The following is a 10,486-nucleotide window of genomic DNA, read 5'->3' as shown; positions in this document are numbered from 1 at the left end:
GTGGGACCTGAGGGCCCCGCCCCGGGTCCCAGCTCCGGAGACGGGCAAGGGCGCCCCTGCTTCACCTTGAAGCCGGAGGATGGCAGGCCATACCGCGGATGCCAGGCTCCACAGAGCCTCCTTCCGACCCCTGGCACTGTTTGAAGACGCCCTGCGATTCTCACCGAGTCGTGGAACCTCGTTTTCCAAGACTAGTCTTCGGCTTCTTTTTTTTTTCCTTTGAGTTGCAGTCTCACTCCGTCGCCCAGACTGGAGTGCAGTGGCCGCTCCCGGCCACCGCAGCCTCGACCCGCTGGGCTGCGGCGATCCTTCCGCCTCAGCCGTCCAGGTAGCTGGAACTACAGGCGCGCGCTAGCACGCCCGGCTCATTTTGATTTATTGTAGAGTTGAGGTCTCGCCAAGTTGCCCAGGTGGGTCTCGAACCCGCGGGCTCAGGCAATCCACTCACCTCGGCCTCCCAAAGCGCGGGATTACAGGCTGAGCTACCGAGCCCGGCCTAGTCTTTGGCTTCTAAACTTGGGATCCGCCCCTCTCCCTGAGACTTTTTTCCACCCCGAGCCCCGCCCCAGCCAGAGGCTGGAGGAGCCACAGCAGGAGGAGGCCATGAGCGTCACCACAAGCAGTCAAGCCACCTGGGTGGATGGCGCGCAGTAGAACCGCCCCAAGGACCCACAGGGATAACCTCTCCGGCCCAGGGACAGCGAATTGGGTCCCAGAGACGGGGAACAGGACGCAGCGCCCGGGTGCCTGGAAGAAAAGGAGGGAACGGGGCATTCAGAGGCAGGAAAGAGGGCGGAGCGCCCGGGTGCCTGGAGGAACCAGATGAGGTGGGACGGAGCACCTGGGAACTGTGGGGAACCACAGGGGGCAGGACCTTTAGGGGCGGTGAGGGCGGAGCATGAAGATTGGAAGAGGTATCCAGGAGTTGCTGAGGGCAGGAGAACCTGCAGATATTAAGGGACCTGTAGAAGCAGAGCCCATTTGTAAGGGACCTGGAGAGACCGTAGGGACCGGGCCTCCGAGGACCCTGAGTTGGCTGTATAAAGGATGCAGGACAGCCGGCCGCGGTGGCTCACGCCTGTAATCTCAGCACTTTGGGAGGTTGAGGATTGCCTGAGCCCACGGGCTCGAGACCAGACTGGGCAACTTGGCAAGACCTCATCTCTACAATAAACCAAAAAATATGCCGGGTGTGGTGGCCCACGCCTGTGGTTCCAGCTACTTGGAAGGCTGAGGCGGAAGGATTGCCTAAGCTCAGCAGGTAGAGCCTGCGGTGGCCACGAGCACGCTCTAGCCTGGGCAACTTAGACTCTGACCAAACAAAAAAAAAAAAAACAAAAAACAGAGTCGGCCAGGCGAGGTGGCTCATGTCTATAATTCCAGCACTTTGGGAGGTTGAGGTGAGAGGACTGCCTTAGTCCGCGGGTTCGAGACCAGCTTGGGCAACTTGGCGAGACCGCATCTCAATCAATAAAGCAAGCCGGCTCAGTGGCTCAGCCTGTAATCCGGTGCCTTTGGGAGGTTGAGGTGAGTGGATGGCCTGAGCCCACGGATTCGAGACCCGCCTGGGCAACTTGGCGAGACCTCATCTCTACAACAAATTTTAAAAATGAGCCGGGCGTGGTAGCGCGCGCCTGTAGTTCCAGCTACTTGGAAGGCTGAGGCGGAAGGATCGCTGGACCCCAGCGGGTCGAGGCTGCGGTGCTGCGGCAGCCGGAAGCATGCCACTGCCCTCCAGTCTGGATGACAGACTCCAACTCAAAAAAAAAAAAAAGAGGCAGGGCCTGAGGAACCTTAAGAGGGCAGCGTGAGGTATAGCAAGAGGGTGGGGCTGGGAACCACCTGGGTATGTGGAACCTAAGTCCTCAAGGTGGAGCCTGCGGACTCAGGGAAGGGGAGGGGAATGGCGGAGCTGCGGGGGCGGTACTTGACAGGAGCAGTGCGGGACCTGGAAATACAGGCGGTATGAGGCCTAGGGGGACGGACCTGAAGGAGGTGGTGGCACCAAAATACAAGAAGGGTCGCAGCCTGGGATACTCTGAGTTTGATTGGCACCCCGGCCTCACAGAGCTTACTTGCTGGTGCTGCTGGACTGCCTGTTGAGCCACGGGTTCGAGGCTGGGGCCCTGCCGCCACTCTGCCCTCTCCAGGGCCCTTCCTCAAGTGACCACTCAGACCACTTTGCTGTGAATCGACCACACAGGTGTCGCAGCTGTCACCACTGAGGACCACCAGGTCTGTTATGGCCTTTGCATCCCCGTGGACCAGTTATATACTGGAGAAAGGACGTTTCCATCTCTTTGCAATGGCTTGCAGGAAAGGGAGTTTTTATGTCTCCCATGAGGTCATTTGTCACTGGAGCAGTGTGCAAACAGTTGGCTCTTCAGGAAGCTTTTGCTTTTCCTGTGACACTTGCACCCCAGTGAAGATGTTAGCCCCATTTATATAGAGGTCTGCACACAGGTGATAGTGTTTGGGGCCAATGTCCACCCATAAAAACCTTTTTCTTTGTTTTAGTAGGAGTCTCACTCTGTTGCCCAGCCTAGAGTGCAGTGGCCACTCCCGGCCACCGCAGCCTCAACCTGCTGAGCTCAGGTGATCCTTCCACGTCAGCCTTCCAAGGAGCTGGAAACACAGGTGCATGCCACCACAACCAGCTAATTATTTGATTTATTGTAGAGATGAGGTCTCACCAAGCAACCCAGGCTGGTCTCAAACCCATGGGCTCAGGCAATCCTCTTGCCTCCACCTCCCAAAGTGATGGGATTACAGGTACAAGCCACCATGCCCTGTGTAAAAACTTTTCGTAACTCCTCCACCTCAAAATGAAAACTCATTTCAGGTTATTTTGTGGTAGTCCCTAGAAGGGGCTCCTTGTGAGGTCAGGTTTCCCAGTCTTGGTGTGCATGGGGGTCTGGGGTGCAATGTGCAGAACTACCCCCAACCCTTAGCAATCCTTTTGCTCACTCACTTCTTTTTCCTGTTTCTCTGTCTGCTTATAACTCATCACTTTGCCCACACACACCTTCACTCATTCTCCATTACTGCTCATTCATTCCAAAAAACATTTACAAGTTAGCCAGGTGTGGTTCACGCCTGTAATCCCAGCACTTTGGGAGGCCAAGGCGAGAGCGTTGCCTGAGCCCAGAGGTTTGAGATCAGCCTGGGCAACTTGGCACGACCTCGTCTCTACAATCAATCAAGAAAAATTAGCCGTCCATTGCTTTACTAAACTCTGGTGTGGCCATGTGCAATTTGAGCCATGGCCGCCACCATGTTTCCTAAGTTTTGGCCCCCTCTCCTACCTTGGAAAGGTGAATGTCCTCTCTAGTTTACTTTCTAAATAAACTCTTTTCTAATGTAAAAAAAATAGCCAAGCGTGGTGGTACATGCCTGTAGTTCCAGCTACTTGTAAGGCTGAGGCGGGATTGCCTGAACCCAGCAGGTTGAGGTTGAGATGGCCGTGAACATGCCACTGGGTGACAAGAGTGAGACTCTGACTCAAAACAAAAAACTTTACTGCTGCCCACCTGCTGTGGGACTCCAAGTCCTAGGGCTTCCAGGTCCTTGAAGAGGGCCGTGTCCCTTGGCCTGAGGAGAGATTCCCCCCGACCCCAGGTGCTTCAAGGAGTACATACACAGGCATTTCAAAACTGGCTTTAAATACTTATCAGGGTGCCACACAAAGGAGCTGGGGTGAGAGCTTGTTACATGTTGAGTATGGGGCTGGGGTGCCCTGAGAGAAAAAGGGGACCCATCTGTCAGGGCAGCTGGGGTGCCCCACCCCCACCCTGGGAGAAGGGAGCAGAGTAGAAGCCCTCTTTGGAGTCCCAGGGCGAACTGGGAGCCAGCCCTCCCTTCGAGGTAGATCATCGGGGAGGGAACTGAGGAGCAGCTCCCATGGTGGCGGCGTCCGTCGTTTGCTCAGTGGTATTGCTGATAGCTGGGATAGCCTGGGGTTGGGGTGCCCTCCTTGGGGGGCAGCTGGCTGGGGTCCTCCAGGAACGGGGGTGCTAGAGAGGGGAGAAGCAGGTAAGGATGACTGGAGTGGGCTAGGCAGAGCTTTCCCTCCTCTCCCTGACTGTCCATCCGGTACTCACCATTTCGGAACTGCTGGGCCGTGTAGCGAGTGAGGAGGATGCCAACACCCTCAATCAGTGCCAACAGGATGCCCCCCATCATTGCTGAGCCCACCATGGCCAGTGGGCCACCTGGGAAAGTTGGGGCAGGGAGACAGAGGTGAGGGCAGACAGAACAGGGTGGAAGGGACTAGGGCCAGGGCTGGGACCACGGGCGGGGACACTCACTGCGGGCAGCCAGCACAGCCCCAGTCAGTGCCCCACTGGTGATGGAGTTCCAGGGATCTTCCTTGCCCCGCAGACGCACCAGCCCACAGTCGATGGTAGAGAACAGGCCCCCCCACACAGCAAAGCTGCCTGTAGTGAGACCAAGGCCTAATTAGTATTCTTGGAAAATCCCAAGAATCCACATCTCTGTGGTCTGGAGACTTCCAAGGCCCAAATGCTGTGGTCAAGAATAGGGAGAAAAACCCAGACACAAAGGCAGATAGAAAACTTCCAGGGACTCTTCCCCATCTGTCCCCATCTTGGGGTAGCGCCCACATCAAGCCTTCTATCATCACTATTCACATTCCCTTCACCTTTATAGGGAGTTGGCAAATGTTCACAAGCAGATTTAGCTTTACATGGCTTTTAGCAGAGCAACTGTGATCTTCACAATCACCACAAAGAGTTGGAATTCTGATTTTGGTTTGAGTGAGAAGGAAATAACCTAGGAAAGCCAGTTAATATGACAGTTAAAATGTTTACTGAGGGCTTACTGTGTGCCAGGACCTGAGGTACTGTGTTATTTGACTTCAGCAATTTGTTTTTTGTTTTTTTTTTTTGAGTTGGAGTCTCATCAGTCGCCCAGACTGGAGTGCTGTGGCCGCTCCCGGCCACCGCAGCCTCAACCTGCTGGGCTCCGGCGATCCTTCCACCTCAGCCTTCTGTGTAGCCGGAATTACTGGTGCGCACTACCACGCCCAGCTAATTTTTTGATTTTATTGTAGAGATGAGGTCTCACCTGCCTAGGCGGGTCTCGAACCCGCGGGCTCAGGCAATCCACTCACCTCAGCCTCCCAAAGGCGCGGGATTACAGGCTGAGCCACCGAGCCCGGCTGACTTCTGCAATTTTAAATTAATGTTATTAAAGTATTTAACATAGCAAACAGCACTTAAGATATGTAAATTACATACACTAGAAAACTGGTGAGGTGGTCATTATCATCACCCCATGTTACAGATGAGATTCAGAGAGGTAAAGCCTCTCAAGGTCACACAGCAGGGAAGAGTCAGGACCTGGATTTAAACTCCAGAGCCCACCTTCTTCCCCTCTATATTAAATTGCTGGGAAATATCACCCCCCTGAGAAGTCCCAGGCAGAGTTAGGGCTAGAATCTGGACCCTCAAGTTGCAGTTTGGACCCAAAGGATCAACCACTCCTAACTTTGCCATCATATCTCCTATATCTTCCCAAAGACCTCACCTCCAATCTGCGGGGCTCGGATCCTCACAGCGTTAACACTACCTCTCAACCGGTGACGGATTCCCTGGGGAAAGTAAGGAAGCGGGTCAGGGCAGGGTTGAAACCACTAGCAGATAGGGTTTCTAGCTTTTAAAAGGGAAGGAGATGGGACACCTGTTAGGGGTATCAGGGGTAGAGAAGCAGCTGAGAACTAGGGGGCTGGAGAACACCTGAACATCGGTGTACTCAGAGCTGGTTTGAGAAGTTCCAATTCACTCATTTGTTTGATCATTCATTCATTCAATAAATGATTAGTGAGCATCAACTATATGCCAGAAACCAGGTTACATGCAGGGATACAGCAGTGAACAAGGAACATCTGGTCCCTGCCTTCTCAGAGCTCACATTATAGTGGGAGATATACATCCTGAGCAAGGGTGTAGGTAAACAAGGTAGCTTCAAACAGCAATATGTACTCTAGAGGATATAGAATAAAGAAATATGATGGTAGCCAGGTGTGGTGGTGAGACGACTGCCTGAGTCCAGAGGTTTGAGACCAGCCTGGGCAACTTGGCGAGCCCTCATCCCTACAATAAAAAAAAAAAAAAAATAGTCAAGCATGGTAGCGCATGTCTGTGGTCCCAACTACTTAGAAGGCTGAAGTGGATGAGGTGGAAGGATCACCTGAGCCCAGCAGGTCGAGGCTGTGGTGGCCGTGAGCGTGCCACTGCACTCCAAGCCTGGGCAACAGTGAGACTCCAACTCAAAAAAAAAAAAAGAAAAGAAAAGTGATGGTGGCTGAGGGGTCAGGAGAGCCCTCTTGAAGGAAGAGTCAATTGTGCTGAGACCTCGAAGATGAGAAACTAGGGCAAAGATCCAAGAAAAAGAGTTCCAAGGAGTAAAGGGAATGGAAAGGGCTAGCAAATGGAGACCTAGCAAATGAATGGAATTTAAAGCTATGACATTTGATGAGATCTTCTGGGGCTGATGGGTGGGTCAGAGAGACAGGATGTATCATATTAAACAAATTTTCTCAACTTTAAGGCTGTCCTCCCTCTGCCAATTAAACTCCTGTCATTTCAATCTATCCAAGTTTCTTTCTTTTTATTTTTAAGTCGGGGTCTCACTCTGTCACCCAGGCTGGAGTGTAGTGGCATGATCATGACTCACCACAGCCTTGACGTTCTGGGCTCAGGTGATCCTCCCACCTCAGCCTCCTGAGTACCTGGGACTATGGGCACGTGCCACCATGCCTCCTGCCTCAGACTCTCAAAGTTGCTGTTTCAGGAGTGAGCTACCATGCGGTCTATCCAGGTTTCTGAGCCAGAATCTGCCTCTAGGTAAAATCTGTCTGGTTTTGCACACATATTTAAGATTTGGTGATGGGTGTTTTTTGTTTTTTTTTGAGTTGGAGTCTCACGCTGTCGCCCAGACTGGAGTGCAGTGGCCACTCCCGACCACCGCAGCCTTGACCTGCTGGGCTCTGGCGATCCTTCCACCTCAGCCTTCTAAGTAGCTGGAACTACAGGCACGCGCTACCTCGCCTGGCTAATTTTTGATTTATTGTAGAGATGAGGCCTCGCCAAGTTGCTCGGGCGGGTCAAGAATGATGACTGTTTTGACAACACAGAATTTCCATCGAGAAACTCCCGTTGGGTGGAATGGGGAATTCCATTTGCAATTCCCCCAAAACTCCAGGTCCAGGAGCCAGGCCTAGCACATAGTAGGTGAGCAGGCACCAGTATGGGTAAGTGCACGTAACTGGCAGCTCCAAGCAGTTTTCAGAGCAGTATCCCTTATGGGCAAGGTAGCTGACCCCCACACCAATCAGGGAAGGCCAGGACTCACAACAGGGGCATTGCGGAAGCCCTTGATGGCCTGGAAGACTCCACCACCGATGACACCCATAGTGAAGGCTCCACCGCAATCATCCACAATTCGCCATGGGCTGCAAGTGGGAATGGAAGGAAAGGATAGGGTTACTGGGAGTCCTCCCCCAGGCCCAGTCACAGGGACTCTTTCCAACTGGGAGAAAACCAAGTCACCTGAATGGGAAGTCCATGAGTGGGAAGAAACACTTCAGATAATGAGCTAGTCCTGTCGGGCTTTCCCCACCGCGTTAAAGTGAGAAATGGGGCGAAGGGGTGAAATATTAGTCTTTGCCCTGTCCATCCCTCCTCTTCAAAACCAACAGTTTTACTATCAAAGATTAAATGGACTGATAAATGCAAAGAGTTGACACGTTTCAATAAGCGCTATACAAGCTTTAACTAGCTAGTATTGCTACTAAAGACCAGTTGCACCCCTTCTTCGACAATGAGCACGTCCAACCAAGCCCCGCCCCCTTTCAACCCAGCACAAGTGGGAAGAACCAAGAGCAGACCGTGGGGAGGACCCATCACCGCCCCCTGCCCTCAATAGGCTCAACCGTGCCCCGCCCCCACTAACGAACGCGACGTGGGCACAATCACGCGTGGTAACTCCAGGGAAATCCGCTCAACACCGCACCCCCCCCCCAGGCAGAATGGATTCGACCAACGTGTCTCTTGTTAACGAAGAGGGGCTACGATTACGAAGTCAGAGGAAACGTGGCGTGGTTCGTCCTTCATCGCACCTTCTCCAGGCACAAAGTTGTGGCCTCCCCTCTTAACGGAGCCCGAGTGGGAGGAACCAAGTGGGGAGGAGCGGAAGGAGATACATTTCTAAAAGACCCCCGAGTCTGGGACATGGCACTGTGTGGCCGGTGCCTCTCCCGCCCGCCTCCCACGGCTGGCCTTGGCGCCACAGCAACAGCCCCAATGCCTAAGCCCATCGCCGTACCAAGGCTCCCGAGCGTATTCCTCCATGGCGCCGGCGTCTTGCCGCGCAGTCTCAGGCAGTACCTCAGGTTGACCACGCCCCCAGCGTAAACGCACACAGGCGCCCGAGCGGTCCACCGTTTCCAGGATAATGATTGGGTCGTTACGTCCTACGTCAGGCTTAGAACGCACTCTCATTGGCCACCTAGGCTTGCGTCGTTTGTTCCCTGCAGCCAGAGCGTAGCCCAGTTTCCTGTAGGCTTGGGGGAGAGAAGACCTCGTTCTGTGCTTTGGGAGAAGAGAGTCGTGTGGTCCTGGTGACCATAGCGTCCATAAGAGAGGCAGCCGGTCTGACAGTCTTTCCATTACCTGCACGACTGTATTGGTAACGCCGGGGTGGGTGCATTTCTTTGGAGCTGAAGGAAGTGCTGCACTGTACTCCCCCATCCCGGCGCTTTGGTTCCTCCCACCCGGCAGTCTTTGGGGGACATTGGGTGAGCCCATCTCTAAGGCGTAGGGGAGCTGTGCTTGACCCTTCGGCGGTGGGCGGACCCTGGGCCTGGGAGAGCCTGGGCCCGGGCACCCGGTCTGAAGAGGAGGGTTAGTGAGCGTTTTGGTGTTATTACTTCCTGTCTCTTCCGTCCTTTAGTGCGTATGTTCCGTCCGTCCAGCTATTGATGCATTTGGGTAGGTGGAGATCAGATGTGTGCACGCTGAGGGGAGGCGCTTGGCTACAGAATCCAGATTTGAATCCTCATATGAGCTCGATTTCAATCTGTTTGTCCATAGGTCTGTCTGCTATCAGTTATGCCGCTGCCCGTTGCACTGCAGACCCGCCTGGCCAAGAGAGGCATCCTCAAACATCTGGAGCCTGGTGAGACAGCAAGAGCTAATGGGTGTACCACGTGCCAGGCTTGACAGGCACTTTGTTGTTGATATTGACGCCTGATACCTAGCGTGGACCTACTGAACACCAAGCAATGGGGTGGCAGGCATTTCTTCTTTTTTTCTTTTTTGAGTTGGATTCTCACTCCAGACTGGAGTGCAGTGGCACGCTTCTGGCCACTACAGCCTTGCCCTGCTGGGCTCTGGCGATCCTTCCGCCTCAGCCTTCCAAGTAGCCAGAACTACAGGCGTGCGCAATCACGCCCGGCTAATTTTTGATTTATTGTAGAGACGAGGTCTCGCCAAGTTGCTCGGGCGGGTGGCAGGCATTTCATTGTTAACAATAGGGATTCCTGACATCCATCCCTACCGTGTGCAGCACACTGTGTGTGGGGTGGAAGGGGGTTGGGCTAGATATTTTATCCTTTTATGGTAGTTTTGGGCCTACTGTATGCTAGGGTCAATCCATGGATCAATCAATCCATGGGTATGATTACAGAGTATTTAATAGGAAGGATTGCTGACATCTGTCTCCTGTGTGCCAGGTACAGTAGCAGTATGTTATATTTTATGTTGTTAATCATACTAATAGACACTATGTATTTCAGAGGTACCGGGGTGATGGGCACTTTAATGGTGACAGACAACTTATTGTTTACCTTACCAATACCTAATGTGTATTTTGGGCCTCCCTAAGTGCCTACCATACACGCTATAGTTAATGGTATGAAATGATAGCCATTTTGACTGGGCTCAGTGGCTCAGCCTATAATCCCAGCACTCTGGCAGACCAAGGTGAGTGGATTGCCTGAGCCCGTGGGTTCGAGACCAGCCCTGGCAACTTGGTGAGACCTAATCTCTACAATAAATCCAAAATTAGCTGGGTGTAATAGCGTGCGCCTGTAATTCCGGCTGCTTGGAAGGCTGAGGCGGAAGGATCACTGGAGCCCAGCAGGTCGACGCTTGCATGGCCATGAATGTGCCACTGCACTCCAGCCTGGGCAATGGAGTGAGACTCCGACTCAAAATATATTAAAATGATAGCCATTTTATACTATCAGGATCTGTCATTTAGGCCGTCTGTGTTGCTGACTACTAATTACACCTTAATGTCAATAATACTAAAAAGCCGGGCTCGGTGGCTCAGCCTGTAATCCTGCGCCTTGGGAGGCTGAGGTGAGTGGATTGCCTGAGCCCGCAGGTTCGAGACCCGCCTGGGCAACTTGACGAGACCTCATCTCTACAATAAATCAAAAAATTAGCAAGGCGTGGTAGCG

The 10,486-nt window shown here is 53.2% G+C and overlaps 2 protein-coding genes across 7 annotated transcripts in view; one reads left to right on the top strand and one right to left on the bottom strand.

Annotated features, from left to right (window-relative positions):
• Positions 1–3,641: 3,641 nt before the first annotated feature.
• On the bottom strand, positions 3,642–8,416 carry TIMM17B (translocase of inner mitochondrial membrane 17B). The gene is made up of 6 exons (XM_008066315.1): positions 8,347–8,416; positions 7,375–7,474; positions 5,548–5,611; positions 4,308–4,436; positions 4,101–4,211; positions 3,642–4,013 (listed from the first exon to the last, which is right to left on the bottom strand). The coding sequence occupies exons 1-6, from the start codon at positions 8,370–8,372 to the stop codon at positions 3,925–3,927; spliced, it is 519 nt and encodes a 172-aa protein (XP_008064506.1). The 5' UTR covers positions 8,373–8,416; the 3' UTR covers positions 3,642–3,924.
• A 162-nt stretch (positions 8,417–8,578) lies between these two features.
• PQBP1 (polyglutamine binding protein 1) overlaps positions 8,579–10,486 on the top strand; it is a 4,585-nt gene continuing 2,677 nt past the window's right edge. Inside the window, exons 1-2 of one of the 6 annotated variants that reach the window (XM_008066310.1) lie at positions 8,579–8,720; positions 9,114–9,198. In XM_008066310.1, coding sequence (XP_008064501.1) covers positions 9,132–9,198 — 67 coding nt within the window. In that variant the 5' untranslated portion in view covers positions 8,579–8,720; positions 9,114–9,131. The other 5 variants (XM_021716711.1, XM_021716710.1, XM_008066312.1 and 2 more) reach the window with 5 other exon arrangements.

Source organism: Carlito syrichta, unplaced genomic scaffold (genome assembly GCF_000164805.1).
Source record: "Carlito syrichta isolate Samal-C Ts95f unplaced genomic scaffold, Tarsius_syrichta-2.0.1 Scaffold308875, whole genome shotgun sequence".
Classification (NCBI taxonomy): Eukaryota; Metazoa; Chordata; class Mammalia; order Primates; family Tarsiidae; genus Carlito; species Carlito syrichta.
Note: the sequence above shows the minus strand (reverse complement) of the source record. Positions and strands in the feature narration are given on the sequence as shown.